This window comes from Dreissena polymorpha, chromosome 1, assembly GCF_020536995.1.
Source record: "Dreissena polymorpha isolate Duluth1 chromosome 1, UMN_Dpol_1.0, whole genome shotgun sequence".
Taxonomy (NCBI): Eukaryota; Metazoa; Mollusca; class Bivalvia; order Myida; family Dreissenidae; genus Dreissena; species Dreissena polymorpha.
The window spans coordinates 201,662,885-201,681,505 of record NC_068355.1 but is presented as its reverse complement, the minus strand read 5'-3'; the positions used below and the strand labels follow the sequence as shown (position 1 = coordinate 201,681,505).

Sequence of the window (18,621 nt, the reverse complement as noted above, 5' to 3'; positions counted from 1 at the left end):
GCTACTTGATACAAAATATGTATCTTCGTGTGACGAGCGGGTAACAGGCGAGCATGCACTACATGATACAAAATATATATCTTTGTGAGACGAGCGGATAACAAGCGATCATCCGCTAAATGATACAAAATATGTATCTTTGTGAGACGAGTGGATAACAAGCGATCATCCGCTAAATGATACAAAATGTGTATCTTTGTGTGACGAGCGGGTAACAAGCGATCATCCGCTAAATGATACAAAATATGTATCTGAAAGAGACGAGCGGATAACAAGCGATCATCCGCTAAATGATACAAAATATGTATCTTTGTGAGACGAGCGGATAACAAGCGATCATCCGCTACTTGATACAAAATATGTATCTTTGTGTGACGAGCGGGTAACAGGCGATCATCCGCTACATGATACAAAATATGTATCTGAAAGAGACGAGCGGGTAACAAGCGATCATCCGCTAAATGATACAAAATATGTATCTTTGTGTGACGAGCGGGTAACAAGCGATCATCCGCTAAATGATACAAAATGTGTATCTTTGTGTGACGAGCGGGTAACAGGCGATCAAGCACTACATGATAAAAAACGTGTATCTCTGTGAGACGAGCTGGTATCAAGCGATCATCCGCTACATGGTAAAAACATGTATCTTTGCGAGACGAACGGGTAACAAGCGATCATCCACTAAATGATACAAAATATGTATCTTTGTGTGACGAGCGGGTAACAGGCGATCATGCACTACATGATAAAAAACATGTATCTCTGTGAGACGAGCTGGTAACAAGCGATCATCCGCTACATGGTAAAAATATGTATCTTTGCGAGACGGACGGGTAACAGTCTTCAGAATGGCTGGTAATCATTGATTACAGATTACAATGGTAAATACTAGATAAATACTAGATCCCTTTTGACAGACAAGGCACTTTTACGACCATCCTCCCTCCCTGTGTGCAATAGGCACACGAGGATGAATATTCAGGTAGTTGTAAAACTCTTAGTCGCGCACAAAGCTGTCGTGACATTTTTCTTAAATTGAACCAATATACCGTCACGTCACTAGGTTGGTAAAATTGTAAGGCTATTTGAAAAAAGGCAGCAAAAATCTCGAATAATTTATTTATTGAACATTTCAAGAAACATACAAAGGCAATTATTGTTATACGGTTAAATCTTTGTAATAACGAGTTATAACATACTTCTGCTCTCTTCTACTTTTTCGAAATGAACAAACATTTACAAAATTTAAACTTTTCAAACAAAATATTATACAATTTGCATGAATGTAAAGAGCGACAAAATTGCATTTGTAAAATTTGAAAAAAAAAGGTATTTTTCCAAGAAAACCCCCATTCAAACAATACTTTATACAATGCTATAATTGTCGTATGTCAACTTAAAAAAAAACTTGCTATTCTAAAGGCACTTGTTCAATTTGTTTAACTTATATATTTAATCAATCGAAAAAAACGTGCTGACTAGGAAAATGTTTAAACAAGGGCTGTTTGTAAAACATACATGCCCCCATATGGGCTGTCAGTTGTAGTGGCAGCCATTGTGTGAATACGTTTTTTGTCACTGTGACCTTGACCTTTGACCTAGTGACCTGAAAATCAATAGGGGTCATCAGCCAGTCATGATCAATGTTCCTATGAAGTTTCATGATCCTAGGCGTAAGCATTCTTGAGTTATCATCCGGAAACCATTTTACTATTTCGAGTCACTGAGACCTTGACCTTTGACCTAGTGACCTGAAAATCAACAGGGAATCATCTGTCAGTCATGATCAATGTACCTATGAAGTTTCATGATCCTAGGCCTAAGCATTCTTGAGTTATCATCCGGAAAACATTTTACTATTTCGAGTCACTGTGACCTTGACCTTTGACCTAGTGACCTGAAAATCAATAGGGGTCATCTGCCAGTCATGATCAATGTACCTATGAAGTTTCATGATCCTAGGACCTAAGCGTTCTTAAGTTATCATCCGGAAACCATCTGGTGGACGGACCGACGGACCGACCGACCAACGGACCGACCGACCGACATGTGCAAAACAATATATCCCCTCTTCTTCGAAGGGGGGCATAATAATTGGTTCATACATAAATAATTATCATAAGATATCGGTAATTTAATGAACCGTTTTCAACGCTTGTCATCGATGATTTAGAAAATAAGTGTAGTACTAGTATAGCGTTTATTCGCTTACTTACATAAAAACAAGCGCAGTGCAGTGGTAGCGCACTTTCTGTTGCTTCTAGAAATCCGGGGTATGACTCCCGGGAGGGCATTAATTTTTATTCAACTTTTTTTTCTGGCTATTATCATCAGTTAAGACTAGATAAAAAAACATATCAAATGAGATATTTTAAAATACATACATCTGTGAACAAGTCCCTTTAACATTCTAAGTCTTTTTTGTGCCTTCGCGAGATTGCCTGTCCTGACAGCCAAACTTACATAATTATTATGTTTTATGACAATTTTGGTCTGGGCGACGAGCAAAATATTAACCTGTTAAACATTATGCAATAGGAAAAATCCAAAATGATTATTTACATTTTTTACACTCTGGAAGATGAGGTATGTTGTTTTCTTACACTTTGCAGGAGAAAAAATTGATAAACGTTTTAAATGCTCATGTCCGTTCGGTCCGGCAATTATTTTTTTTTGCCGGACAGCATTTTAAACACGCCTGTCCTGATTACCGTTGATTAAGACTATTTCGCGAAATTTTAATTTGAAATACAAATCATAAAGTTTATTAACCAAGTTTCCAACTAATCTTAAAATATAAACCATTGAATGTTAAGCAATGTCCCAGGTACGATATATTATATTACATATGTTCGGTTGTTCTTGCAATGTGTATTGGTGGGGTCAATCTGATGCCCTGTTAACCGATGTTATTTTCAAAAAGGTTTGTTCATGTGAGTTATCTTATGGCCGACGAGATGCGCTCTCTGAGTGAATCTCCGCCCACAGGTTTCGCACGCGTATGGTCGCTCCCCGGTATGCGTGCGCATGTGGATCACCAGAGCAGTAGACGATTGGCAGGCCCTGTTGCAAACTGTGCACACTTTGCTGGCGCCCCTCGTAACGGTCGTTTTCTTTCTCTGTTTGACGCTTCCACCATCATCTTAAAGTTATAATTTGAAAAAAATGTTAATTCATAATTATTATAAATTATGTTACCGCTGAAAACTTCCACGATTCCTATGACATTTTGGTTTAAAATTCTGATTTGATGTTAATGCAGTCTCTGCGACAACCGACAGTCAGACAAATTAAAAAAAACGGTCATGTGTAACAAACGTTTGGGTTCTGTCAGACACATGAAAACAATTCACGTGTACATGCGTGTCTGACATATTTAATAAATGCCTGATAATATTCTAACCTAATCAAACTATATGTCTGACAAGTCCTTACGAGGCTCTGGTTAAGTCTGTAACTAGAGTACAGTATACGGACGCTTCTACGACTCGTACCTTGTATTAACCCATTTACGCCTAGCGTCTAGAAAAAAGGCCTTGGCAAACAGCGTAGACCCAGATGAGACGCCGCATAATGCGGCGTCTCATCAGGGTCTGCGCTGTTTGCTTAAATGAATGTCCGTACGTAATATATAAATATACTAGACATCTCTAATTTTGGAAATAAATTGATCCAATTGAGAAGGATGGGAGAGTCCACTAGGCATTAATGCGTTAAAGACAAAGCTGAGCAAGTGCCTACCATGCCACACTGCTGTAGCCATTATAACAACATTTGTTTTATTAAACAGCTCTGAATACATGACTATACACATAGTAAGAACATGCAAGTGTGTAACTACAAAAAGCTTTCATCAAATTGCAACCAATGGGTCAAGAAAATATTAAGAGGCTTGATATTATTTAAATTACGCATTTTAACTGGTCGCATACGTCACCCAGTCGTCAATTAAAATCGGAAAATGAGAGTTCAAATCATAAACTTTTTTTTAAGTTCGGTATGTTTTAAATTATTTATGGTATCAACTTATTTTGGAAAAAAAAAGATATTTTTAAAGGAATTATAAAGGATATGATAATGACTTGATCATAAAGCCATGGGTTTTCGCTCCAGCTACACAACATTGCTTTAGAGTTTAATTTGATTTCAAAATCGCATGCTAGAAATAAATTACCCCATATCGTTACTACTAGTAATTGTACGACTATGCGTGACGGAAGGATAACTTTCATCCCTTGTCACCTCGTCGCTAAAAAAAGGTAATATAACCACAAAATATCGAAAGCATCCACGTTTGGTTCGTCTTTTCTTAATACGGATACAGCTACACAATAAAATTGAGCCCATGTGTGTAACTATGTGGGCTGCTTTAATGACCATTCTCTGAAACCGAATTGATGTCATTCAAAAAGATCACTAGTAGGTAGGTGTGTTACATTAAACGTTAACAAATATCACGTTTTGTGAAGAACTACTACTATTTCAGCTGCTTAAACTCAATGTCTAAATAGTACATGGATAAAATTAAACGGTATCACTAGTATCTATGCTCAACTAAACAATTCGCGCTTTGACGTTAACGTCCTGATCTTGTTTCCTAGTTATCACACAGTATGATCAATTTCTCGTATAAATGTATCATTCGTATCCAGATGAACTACCATTCGGGTTGTGAAGATCGCCTTCTCCTCTATTTTATGGATCACTTTAAAAAAATATTAGTCTGTGTTAGTATGTTTGATACACGAGCCATCCTTGTCCAACGACTGTGCTTTACGTTATCATTAACACTACTCCCTGTCCACGTGTTACCATACCGGCTGTCAGACTTCATTTATGTTCCATTAAACCGATCGAACACTTTTTCTATCCATGTTTCTATCCGTTTAACTACTCGTGATGCGGTATTTTCCATGTTTCTAAGAGGCTAACTTATTTGTTGTGCGGTATTTTCCATGTTTCTATGCGTTAAACGTATGTGTGATGCGGTATTTTCCACGTTTCTATGCGTTATACTTATTTGTGATACGGTATTTTCCACGTTTCTATGCGGTAAACTTATCTGTGATACTACTTGTGTCGACATGAGTAACCATGTGGGCGGTTAGGTTTCCCTTCCGGTTGAAACCTTTCCCGCACACAGTACACTTGTGCGGTTTTTCTCCCGTGTGGATGACGATATGTCGTTCCAGATATGACGCAAACATAAACGTCTTCCCACAAAACATACACTGCAATCCACTCGGCTCTGAAAATAGAAAACTAAACATTACTGTCAATATAGTAACTAACAATTAAATTTATAAAACCATGAAAGGTCCTAGGGTATTGGGATTTCGTAACGTAGACCACTTCCGTGATCTCACAGCGCTACATGAACACCATACAGTCAGTGGAAAAAAAACGATAAATGTATTTCGGTTTGTAGTGTTGTGTAAGTCCACGACGAAACACCACGTAGTACCTGGAAACTAGTTGTCGTTGAGGAGGTAGTCAAGGGAAACGATGGACTGGTGCGATCAGCAAAAATTTGTGTAGGAAATAAATTGAACAGCAGATCAATTACCAAACTTTATCCCCTGGAAGTAAAGTGAAAATAATGAAACATTTATAAACCTTGTGAATGATTTCATAGACTAAACGTTTTCATTATGTTATGTATGTTGCAACTTAAGTAGTGTTTATATTTTGTTATGAGTAGGTATTTAATTATTTTTATTATCCCCACTATTACCACTAGAACCTTGAAAGTTACATACATGGTAGCTATGAGCACATGTGCGCCGGTGACAGTGACGGAATTTTGATCTGACCCCTGGGTCAAAAGTTATGGGGGTTGGGGCAGGGCCGGGGCAGAGATTTTCACTCATTTTTTTATGTTATTTTCCATTAACTTCTTCATTTCTGCACCGATTTACTTCAAATTGATACTGAGCCTCTTTTATGACAATACGGTCAATCTCAACTATGCATGGCCCCATTACCAACCCTGGGGCGCCCCGGCCACATAATCAACGCCCACCCAAAATGCCTTGTACTATAATTTCTTCATTTCTACACCTATTCACTTCAAATTGATACTGAACCTCTCTTATGACAATACGGTCAATCTCAGCTATGCATGGCCCCATTACCAACCCTATGGTGCCCCGCCCACATAGGCCACGCCTACCCAAAATTGCCATTTCCTATAATTTCTTCATTTCTACACCGATTCACTTCAAATTGATACTGAACCTCTCTTATGACAATACAGTTAATCTCAACTATGCATGGCCCCATTACCAACCCTGTGGCGCCCCGCCCACATAGGCCTCGCCCACCCAAAATTGCCTTTTACTATAACTTCTTCATTTCTACACCGATTCACTTAAAATTGATACTGAACCTCTTTAATGACAATACAGTCAATCTCAACTATGAATGGCGCATCACCAACCCTGGGGCGCCCCGCCCACATAGGCCACGCCCACCCAAAATTGCCTTTTACTATAATTTCTTTATTTCTACACCAATTTACTTCAAATTGATACTGAACATCTCTTATGACAATACGGTCAATCTCAACTATGTATGGCCCCATTACCAACCCTGGGGCGCCCCGCCCATAATAGGCCACACCCACCCAAAATTGTCTTTTACTATAATTTCTTCATTTCTACACCGATTCACTTCAAATTGATACTGAACTTCTCTTATGACAATACGGTCAATCTCAACTATGCATTACCCCATTACCAGCGCTGGGGCGCCCCTGGGTCAAACATGCGGCGTGGGGATACGCGTCGTCCTTTGCCGCACCATTTCTAGTTAATTTTATTATGGTGTATTGCATTTCGCGGCCCCCATAATGTTGGGATTTCGCATATAACGCGCCATTTCTAACGTTACGTTCATGCATGCTTTGCCGTCATGACGTCACGCCCGTTATATTTGTTGTTGATATTATGAGATGCAAGAAAAAGGTTTAACCTTGATTTCGTTCCTTATATTTCTTAACACAACGCGTTTTCCACCAACATATAGGGTAAAATATTATGATCGTGCATGTCATCAATATTCGCTACTAATGCATGTATCGTCAATAAAGTTTCAACAATCAAACATAAAATTAAACACTATTTAGCTTTTGAGGAAGGTTATTGAACCCATGATCCACGATTTTGGGATGATTATGAGTTTACTTCTTTTCAGTTTGAATAGGACTGTAAACAAATACAATACGTCCAAAAGATAAAAGCACACTTATTTTCTAAATTTACATCAACACGTGTTCGTTTTTACATTACACGAACACGCATAAATAGTATGTACAAATCTAAAAGCACTTTAAAATAAAGCACTCAATAGCATTTTGTATTAAGGTATATCCTTGTTTTCACTCAGTTCCATTTTATATTCAAACATCTTTGTTTTCAAGACATGCACACTCGGTACAAGAGTCACATATTTTACCGTACGTAATTGAAATAACTTTGAATACACGATTTCATTTCGACGATTGTCATGATCCACCATTTAGATTTTGAAAAAAGCAGAACACGCTTTCTCGAACAGATCCTACCATAATGCATTCCCCACAAATGTTGAACTTGATGACCTATCTACCAATGGTAGATATACATGAACTGATAAAGATGTCGAATCGTTGTGTTTCATGGTATATATGCAAACATAAAACAACTTGCGAGCCTAAACAATTCTAACTATGTAAGAGCCTTTCTTACATCATTGTCTCTCACATTACTATGTGTGTGACCTTTTAAGTTTTCAGATGGAACGGTCGTTTAAACGTCTTATGGCACACCGGACATCGACGTTCGTTTCTCACATAATTATGAGTGTGACCTTTTGAGTGTTCAGATTGAACGGTCGTTTGAACGTCTTCTGGCAAACATAACATCGATGCGGCCGTTCCTCTATCACATAATTATATGTGTGATTATGCGAGTCTCCAGATGAAACGGTCGTTTAAACGTTTTATTGCACACCGGACATCGATGTGGCCGTTCGTTTCTCACATAATAACATGTGTGACCATGTGAGTTTTCAGATGGAACGGTCGTTTGAAAGTCTTATTGCACACCGGACATCGATGTGGCCGTTCGTTCGTGTGGACCTGCATATGTCTCTCGTACACAGAGGCGTAGTGGAATGTTTTCCAACATACCGGGCAAGTCAGTTGGTAATCAGCTGCAACCAAATAAGTCGACTTAAAATGGCTTCTCAAAGGTAAATGAAAAAGTTTGGTAAAAGGGAACATTTTTTACAAGAAAGGAGCTTCGTTTAAACGACTACAAACACACTCATAAATAACAAAGTGTTATCAAAAAATGATAAGTACCGGTACTTTAGAATCATTTATTTTTAACAACAAATCTTAAAACATTCTTAACAAAAGCAACATTTGATATATTAATTAATTACTGATTATCTTAGTGATTGGTATCATGGTTCTACTTTCCTAATGATCTTACACAAACTCAAACAAATCTGTGTTCACCTTTCGCTATCTTAAACCTTACGTATAAAAAGCACATTTACAAGCCATATTTATAAGAAGACAAAATGCATGTGTGATGCCATCAAACAATACTGCAAAAATGAAAGATAGTCAGCACATCAAACGACATCTGAGAGGCTGAGACCCTAAGAAACTTTTTAGTTCTGAGCAGGCAGTGTTCACATGGTTTTACTATCAAACAAACCAACATCTGAGAGCCATGCTTGTTTTTCATACTACATTTAAACTCAGTGCAGATATCATTACACACTCTGTTTAATATTCTTGGCACTTTACATTATGACTTGGTTACAAATTTGAGCTCTAGCGTTAATAATGTTTTACGATAGCACGTGAGCCAGATTTGAACTCGGCCTTGATATTGTCAATATATACATTCTGAACAAGTTTCATTAAGATTGATTTAAAATGAGGCCCTATAACGAGGCTTTTCTGGGATATGAACGAATGAGTTATTTTTGGGATACAAGTATATAAGATTCGATTTAAGCAAAGGTTTTGTGAATGTACAAATTTTTACCAAGTATAATAAAGCTTGGTTCATAAATGTGGCTCTGTTGACAAAGTTTGTGTATATAATTTGACCTGGTGACCTACTTTTAGGACGCATATGACCCACATTTAAACTCGTTTAAAGAAAACATTTAAAACATGTTTCATTAAGATCTGATGTGTTTACAAAATTAATAACCCATTATATGGAAAATGTTGTTTTTCCACAAACCCAATGAACATTTCTTCTGGTTAGCTTGAAGTGTCGACAATGATTTTTTGATAAATGTGTTAAGATTGATCATTGGCAGACTAGCATAGAATTTCCGACTAACCATTGAGCAGCTGATATCGTTGTATAGCGCGCTTTAGTATGTGCTACGTTGTTGCTTTTTTTCGTACCTCGTATACTCACTGATCCATGATACTATGTAGTTTGGTTTATTTAAATAGTGGTGATAAACCAAATAATGTCAAATTGTCCAGTGCCTATGCCAACAAACAATCTATAAATAGTAAAATACAATTTCAACAAGACTATTGCCAAGCAATATAGTCCCCTACCGGCTCCACCATTGTCAGAAATTCCACCATTGTCAGAATTTTTTTAATCATTTGTTGCCATAACAACCAAAATTTTTGACGTAGGAACAAAATGAAATGACGTGCATAATCTCCATATTGCCATCTATCCATGTTTCAAGTTTCATGAAAAAATATTAAGAACTTTTAAAGTTATCGCAGGATCCAGAAAACAACCATTTTCAGCAGTATTTCTTGTCTATTTGTTGCCATAGCAACCAGAATTTTTGACGTAGGAAACAAAAATGAAATGACGTGAATAATGTCCATATTGCCATCTATCCATGTTTCAAGTTTCATGAAAAAAAATATTAAGAACATTTAAAGTTATCACAGGATCCAGAAAAGTGTGACTGACTGACAGAGCGCAAACCATAAGTCCCCTCCGGTGAAACCGGTAGGGGACAATAAACATTCCCAAACGTATTTTCCTATTTGTCATATGCAACAAAATATTTATTATGTCAGTCTCAGAGCTTGTGTTCTATTTTCGACTTCGGGCTCTGTTTATTCACCAATTGTATCGGTAATATGTTGCACTTATAAGGATTCTTATTATTTCATATAACGCTTTGCAGCATTTAATGTTTGCACACATGTTTTAAAGGGGAGGCGGAAAACTACAACGGGCGAGGCATGGTCAGGGGTGATAACCCCAAAAAGGGTTAGGGTAAGGGTTATGGTTAGGGGTCGGATTAGGGTTAGGGTTGGGTTTAGGCTAACCCAAACCCTAACCCGACCCATAACACTAACCCAAACCCTGACCCTAACCCTCTAGCCCCCCCCCTTGCGCAATACCATACCATGCCTCGCCCGTTGTAGTTTTCCGCCTCCCGTTTTAAAGGCACGAACAATCGGTGCAGGTATCACTTATCCCTGTGTTACACTACCTCGTGTGAAAGAGGTACAGACGCCAATCGCATGTAACATGAAGCACTGACAGATTCGTGTGCATTTTAATATATCCGCATAACAAATACAACGTGCGGGCATCGAAAATTCCAGCTCGGCAACAGAATCTGAAAAACATTGTATGTGGTTACGGCTTTTTCTTACTTTGCCTATTTCATAAGAATATGTGTGACCATGTGAGATTTCAGATGGTACGGTCGTTTAAACGTTTTATCGCAAACCGGACATCGATGAGGTCTGTCATCCGAATGGGCTTGCATGTGTCGTTCGAAGGCGGAGACGTACGGGAATGTTTTCACACACACGGGGCAAGTAAGCTTTCCATCGTCTGGAACCAAATAAAAACCACTTTGAATGTCTACTAGAAAAATGTCAATAAACAAACGTGGTGGACGCTTAATGCAAAGTTTCAAGTCAAAGGTGGATATAAACATGTTACCACAAAAAAAGTTTCCTTTGAATTATATCAAAAACGTACATAAAAGTTAGATGTTATACACAAAATATTAAGTAGATGTGAATATTTAAGAACGCACACTCAACATAAAAACCATTATATGGATAATTGAACCATTATAGAGGAAATTTCCTCATTTTACTTCAGTTGTTATCTGATACAAAACAACACAACGCATATATTTTCATCTCTATCTAATGTAAAACATGACATCTCAGAAAAACTATTTTGCAATCGCAGAGTCGACAACAAAAATAACACTTGGACAACATGATATGAACAAGTCTGTATGTAGTACCACACAATGTACAACTGCATGAAAATACTTGAATACTAACTAATCAAGTATTATATCTCTTGTGCATTTCCATTAAAAATAATAAGAAATACTATACACTATGTCATTCGTGCTGTCAGAAGTATTGATTTTTTTATTGTGCTTGCGAGTAACATACAATAAACAAGAAACCGTCGGAGACGGGTGATGCTCCCAAAATGTTTTTTGTCACAATACTGCACTATATCTTCAGATAAAAGGAAACGTCTTGAGGGGTATAACTTTGGACAAAATAATACGATGGATGGTTTAGCAACTTAAAAATTTCAAAGGGCCATAACTCTCTAAATAAATCATCTAACCAGAACCCACAAATAACATGCGCATCTCCTCAAGGTAGTTAAACTTCCCATAAAGCGTCATTGAATTCCAGCCAGTAGTTGGGGGGACAAGAATTGCACTATATGTACAGTTGATATAAAATTTCAAAGGGCCGTAACTCTGTGAACAAGAGCACCGCCTTGCGGGTGCAAACCACTCATCTATTTTCTTTTCAAAGGTGAAGGGACTCTCAATTTCAATCACAAAGGAGGGGGAGGGATGGAGTGAAGAGGGGTGTATAGTGTGGGTGTGTGGTCATTTATTACATTATCTTCCAAAAATGCTTAAAAAATGCAAAAAAAAATATAAAAAAAATATTCGGGGGAGGGGGGGGGGGTGGGGGGAGGGGATTCTTTGGTGCGATGGTTGGACGGTATTTCAAAAATAAAATAATAACAATAAATACTTGTGTTGTTCAACCGTTTCAAAAAAAATTGGGGGGGTGGGGGAGGTATAGTGTGAGGGTGTGTTGGTCATTTGTGAAATGATCTGTAAAAAAAAATTGGGGGGGGGATTCGGGGGGGGGGGGGGATCGGGGTGGGAATCGGGGGGGGGGCGTGGGGGATAGTTTGGGTGGAGTCTATTGTGGTGTGTCAGGTAAGAGTTGTTTTGTCAAAGTATCAATCAAATCTAATCATAAATAAAGAAGTTATGGCAATTTTAGCAAAATTAAATAATTTGACCTTGAGAGTCAAGGAAATTCAAAGGTCAAGGTAAAATTCAACTTGCCAGGTACAGTTACCTCATGATAGCATGAAAGTATTTTAAGTTTGAAAGCAATAGCCTTGATACTTCAGAAGTAAAGTGGATCGAAACACAAAATTTAACCATATATTCAAAGTTACTAAGTCAAAAAAGGGCCATAATTCCGTAAAAATGACAACCAGAGTTATGCAACTTGTCCTTTTACTGTCCCCTTATGATAGTTTGCGAGTGTTCCAAGTATGTAAGCAATATCTATGATACATTAGGGGTAAAGTGGACCAAAACACAAAACTTAACCAAATTTTCAATTTTCTAAGTATACAGGGCCCATAATTCCGTCCAAATGCCAGTCAGAGTTACATAACTTTGCCTGCACAGTCCCCTTATGATAGTTAATAAGTGTTGCAAGTATGAAAGCAATAGCTTTGATACTGTAGGAATAAAGTGGACCTAAACACAAAACTTAACCAAATTTTCAATTTTCTAAGTATAAAAAGGGCACATAATTCTGTCAAAATGCCTGTCAGAGTTACATAACTTTGCCTGCACAGTCCCCTTATGATAGTTAGTAAGTGTTGCAAGTACGAAAGCAATAGCTTTGATACTCAAGGAATAAAATGGACCTAAACACAAAACTTAATCAAAAATTTAAATTTTCTAAGTATAAAAAGGGCACATAATTCTGTCAAAATGCACACCAGAGTTATCTAACTTTGCCTGCCCAGTCCCCTCATGATAGTAAGTAAGTGTACCAAGTTTGAATGCAATAGCATTGATACTTTCTGAGAAAAGTGGACCTAAACGCAAAACTTAACCGGACGCCGGTTTTGTAGTAAATAGCCATTTAAGGAAAAATGCCACGCCCCCTTGCGGCCTTGTTTTTAAACTGATCTCAACCATTTTTTAACATAGCCCAGATATTATTAGTTCAAATATTCTGACCAAGTTTTGAGTTTTGGACCACAAATGTGACTTCTAGAGTGTTAACAAGGTTTTACCATACAGTAAAGCCATATAAGGAAAACTGCCCCGCCCCATGGCGGCAATGTTTTTCATTCAACTGGAACCATTTTCGAACTCGTCCAAGATATTATTGGGACACATGTTTTGACCATGTTTCATGAAGATTGGACTAAAAATGTGACTTCTAGAATGTTAACAAGGTTTTACTATTGCCATATAAGGAAAACTGCCACGCCCCCTGGAGGCCATGTTTTTCAACCAACCGGAACCATTTTCATACTCGTCCAAGATATTATTGGGACACATGTTCTGACAAAGTTTCATGAAGATCGGACTTAAAATGTGACTTCTAGAGTGTTAACAAGGTTTTACTATTGCCTATAGCCTTTTACTATGAGCACGTTGTGCCAGGTGAGCTAAAAAGGTACGGCGTGGTGGAATACATAACCATATTCCTAACATTATTAAACAATTTCATAACTCTAGGAAATATTTAAGTCTAACACTTCTAAATAACATTTTAATGTCATCTCTATATCCATTTACCATTCAAGATATGCTAAAATAGTGTTAATTTCAGCAACATTTAAAAAACAATCTTTGATCAACCTAGAGGGACAAGATGGGTGAACGACAAAGGAGCAGAGAGAAGCAACTTTGTATTTCACTCTAGATATATCCCTAGTGGTAAACTTCATTATTTCTAATTGTGTCCACTGACTTTTAAATCAAACAGTATGCAAATAATAATACACTTCAACACCGTTATTTCGAACACCGATAATCCGAAGTCACCGTTATTTCGAAGTATTTTTCGGGTCCCGATTGTAGTTCTGCTTTGTTCAATGTAAAATTTCATTGTTAATCCGAACTTCGTTTAACCGAAGAAATCGTTAATTCGAAGTGTTTATGTCGGTCCAAACACTATAATTCGCACCTTATTATCAATCTTTAATCCGAAGTCAAAACTGCAAAACACTGAGCGTAATTTCACACCTATGTCGTCTGCGCGTTGTGCGTCAAAGCCGATAATTACACCTTTGTCGCCTGCGCGTAGCATGTTAATTTTATAATGTCGTCAAAAGCCGACGACGAGGCCGACAACACATGAATGAACATGATATCTAATCAACGTGTGATCACATGCATCAACGACGTAAGGCAGTTCTGCGAGCAAAACACGGGCGGAAGCCAGTTCATCAATTTCCTTGACAAATTGGAGAAATATGTTACACGCGTCCAGTTTAGTGCTGCTAACGCCGGTGTTCAGAAAGACATCGCGTCTTATTTAAAAAAAAGTGAATTCATTTCCGAAAATGTATTCATATGTATTAACATGTATGATGCGCTATGCATTATATTTTATATGTTCTGTAATTAGAGAAAAATAAAAAGAAGAAAAAGAATCGTTTTATTCCTCCGTTTGTTACAAGTAGAAATCAATTGCTATCTGACTAGTTTACGTTTTTAAGTAAAACAATTATTAAAAGTACATGTACACTGTGACCCAACCATGCGAATTCCACAATGTTGTATTTTTTCAGGATCAAAGAAGTCGTCTGTCAAATGTTTATTTCGAATAATCGTTAATCCGAAGTTTTTTTAACGGTCCCGACGACTTCGAAATAACGGTGTTGAAGTGTATGTCAGGTCAATAAACAAGCCCAAACGTATTTCTTAATTTGATGCAGGAAAATGTTCTTAATATCAGTACAACAAGTCGTGCTTTTTTGTCATATGCAACTTCAGGGCCTTTTTTCCCCCAAATCTCAGCATGCATATGTGGCACTCAAATGGATTCTCAATGGCGCCAACTACCGTCTGAGAGGCGTTCTGTTTCGCCTGGACACTCAGGTGTACGACCATGTGGGACTTCATGTTTCCCTTCTGCGTGAAGCGTTTGTTGCACACTGCGCATGCGTAAGGCTTCTCGCCCGTGTGTATCCGCAAGTGGTTCTCGAGATTGCACCTCGTCGTGAACATCTTGCTGCAGAAGTCGCAGGGAAATCCCTCTGCAAAAACAACAGTAGAGAACGGGTTAGTTTGTGCGTAGATCAACACTCATAAGCCTTGCAAACTGTTACTAATGAATTAACTGGTTAACCAAACAAAAACAAGAGGTCTATGATGGCCCAAAGCACTAACTTGAGTTTAAGGTACACTTATTGTCAAAGACTTAACCTTGCAACCAAGTTTATGACCCAGCTTGACCCAGATTCAAACAAGACCTAGACATTGCTAAGATAAATAGCCTCTCCATGTTTCATCATGATTGAGTTTAAAATGTGGATTCTAGAGTGGTAATATCGTGCTTGTTTTTTAAAATTTTATTTGATTTTTGACGCCTAGATTTCCCCCTACTTGAACCGGATTTGCGCTTGGCTCAGATATGATCAAAACATTCATCAAGATTCAATGGTTTCTAAAATAGTAACAAGCCAAACGTTGAAGCCGCATAACACAAACGCCAGACGCCACACGAAGACGGGTCACAACATCTTGAGCCTTACATGTTCTGGTGAGCTAAAAATTAAATTGTTGAAGTTTCCTCAAAATGGGCCTTTTCACGTTTTGGGAAAATTGACAAAATTTTAAAAAGTTGTTTCAGATTCGCAAATTTTCGTTGTAGCTATGACATTTATGAGGAAACAGTCATACTGAACATATACCATCATCTAAAACATTCCATTATATGCATCTTTTGACGATTTAAAAACCTTATAATTACATGTATAAAGTGTTGCAATGGCGAAACGTTTGAATGATTTGGAGAGTTTTGTTGTTGTTATATTTTGTGATGCTAAGAGTATTGCTTATATAAAGTAAAAAAATGCTTCACTCATTGTGTGGTGGGAGCGGATGACCGGAGTGTTCTAAGCGATAGACCTTTACTCCAGGGGTCAGTGGTTCGAGCCCAGTTGAGGGTTACTTTTTTTTCTTTCTTTAATTTTATTCTTGTTATTTTTTACTGGAGCTTTTAGATCCACTGTTTACATTTATCAATATATAGTATTCAATGTCAAACTTCAATACATGACAAAATCTGTGATAAGACCCCTTTAAAATAACTGCTGAACGTGAATGAAAATAACAGTGACTAACAAAAGAAACTTATTGTATAATATTTTGAATGAAACACAATGCTTTTCAATACGGATTGGATTTACCTTCTTTTAAGATTAAACATCGCGATCTTGTATTAAAGATGTGTTTTTCTGTATATATCAATATAATAACACAATATAACTGGTGAATATAAGCATCATTTTTTATTTATATTTCAATTTAATAACAGATTAACAATAAGTGGGTTCGTAAACATTAAAATTTTGATTTTCTAAATATATTGCTCAATACGTAAATTTCATAGAAAACAACCTTTCTCCTTCGGCATGGTCATTTTTGATACCATGATATTAAATTGAGCAAACTCAGAAGAAGACCACTACATGATGTTGCATACCAAATATTACGACTTTGTGCTTTGTCATTTAAGACGAGATTTTATAAAGTTATTTTTCTGTAGAATAGAACTCCAATTTCAGTTGTTGACATTTATACATTTAGCAGAAAGCAAACATTCGAACAGCGAAAACAGAATCAACCGAATATTATTTATGCTTAAGTGTTGTGAAAATCACCAAGCTATTAAAATGTCATTTGATGCAAATTGTTGACGAAGGACACAAAGGAGCAACCCACGAAAATTGGTCACCGTTCTCGAGTGATCGCTTGGTGCCCAACTGATGAACACTCTTAAGAGTTTATAACTTATTGATGTTGCAATTTGCTGTTTTCAAAATGTGTACCCATGTGCGCTCTCATGTTGCTTCGATGATTGAACCGTTTGTGACACACTTTACACGCAAAAGGTTTTTCTCCGGTGTGAATTCTGATATGCGCGTCACGGTTAGACTTACGGTTGAAGCCCTTGAAGCAGTGCGGACAAACATACAGCGTGCGCTTGTCTGAAACAAAGAGCGGTTGGAACTTTGGAGATGTACTTATTATACCGGTAATTAATGTTGTCGAAAGTGTGAAGCTTAATAACTAATTGTCTAAATGCAATAAAAGAATATCAAATTTGAACCAGAACAATAAATTTAATCTAGCGATAATCTTATTTTTCAAGGAAAAATAAGTTAACTGCATAAACACATATGTCGCACTTACAAACATTCTGTTTTGAAGATTATTTAAACGCAATCATAGCTATAATTGATCGTCTTAAAACCTAAATTTATCAAGCAACACGAAGTCAGCATATAAAGCACTTCCCAATATATCGGATTCAAAATAACACGCTGTTGTCCAACCGATTTGCTGTATTTTAAAAGTCTTCGCCCATCTGAAATCTTCTGTCAGACATTGCTTTTGTGTACCACGTTGATGTGTGCGACCATATTTCCTCCAGTTCAGACATACCACTTGGCTATCGACCAAATATGCCTGACAATATTTCTAAGATCCATAACCAACGTCATGCACCAATTGTCCTTTCAAACATATGTACCCGCCACATATGCCCGACTGTTCCATATCCACCTTTACTCGTTGCCCTTTCGACTTGATTCCTCAAAGGTCAGGTAGTGAACTTGTGTACCCGCAATATTTCTCATAGGTCAGATATCGCACTTGTGTACCCGACGCATGTGCCCCACCATATTGCTCCTCTGGGAGTACCGCCGCCGACAGATTCCGCACTGGAACGGTTTCTCTCCTGTGTGGACTCGCATGTGTCGGGACAGATGGGCCGAGGATTGGCACGGCTTGGAGCATACAGCACACTGAACGATCCCTGAAAACATGTTTGTATGTTTTACTCCTTTGATACGAGTTTTACAGTGTTTTTTTTTGGGGGGGTGGGGATGAAAGGTCAACAATAATATACATTTTAAACACGCTACATTTGCAACACGTATATAAGTTCAACATTAGACAAGGGACAAAATTGTCACAAAACCGGATTTTCATTGTGAAAAAAAATCTGATAAAGGGAGACAACTCAAACTGAACTTTTGAAATGAACAAACAAAATTAACCCCCTTTGTAAGTTTGTTTTAAAATAAATCTATTTTTAGTTGTGGCGACCTTGACATTGGAGATATTGACGTGATTCTATTGTGCGGCACACCGTCCCATGATGGTGAACAAATGTGCCAAATGATTTTAAAATCTCATAATGAATGACATAGTTATAGCCCAGACAAGCTCATTTATGGCTATTTTTTACCTTTGAACTCAAAGTGTGACCTTGACCTTGGAGATATTGACGTAATTTTTTCGCGCAACACACCGTCTAATGATGGTTAACAAATGTGCCAA

At 37.5% G+C, this 18,621-nt stretch overlaps 1 protein-coding gene across 1 annotated transcript; it reads right to left on the bottom strand.

The window, feature by feature from the left end:
• Positions 1–1,104: 1,104 nt before the first annotated feature.
• Positions 1,105–16,696, bottom strand: LOC127865887 (zinc finger protein 728-like). The gene is made up of 4 exons (XM_052405938.1): positions 16,675–16,696; positions 15,075–15,308; positions 8,024–8,196; positions 1,105–5,297 (listed from the first exon to the last, which is right to left on the bottom strand). Exons 1-4 carry the CDS (start codon positions 16,694–16,696, stop codon positions 5,049–5,051), a joined length of 678 nt encoding a protein of 225 aa, XP_052261898.1. The 3' UTR covers positions 1,105–5,048.
• Positions 16,697–18,621: the final 1,925 nt, after the last annotated feature.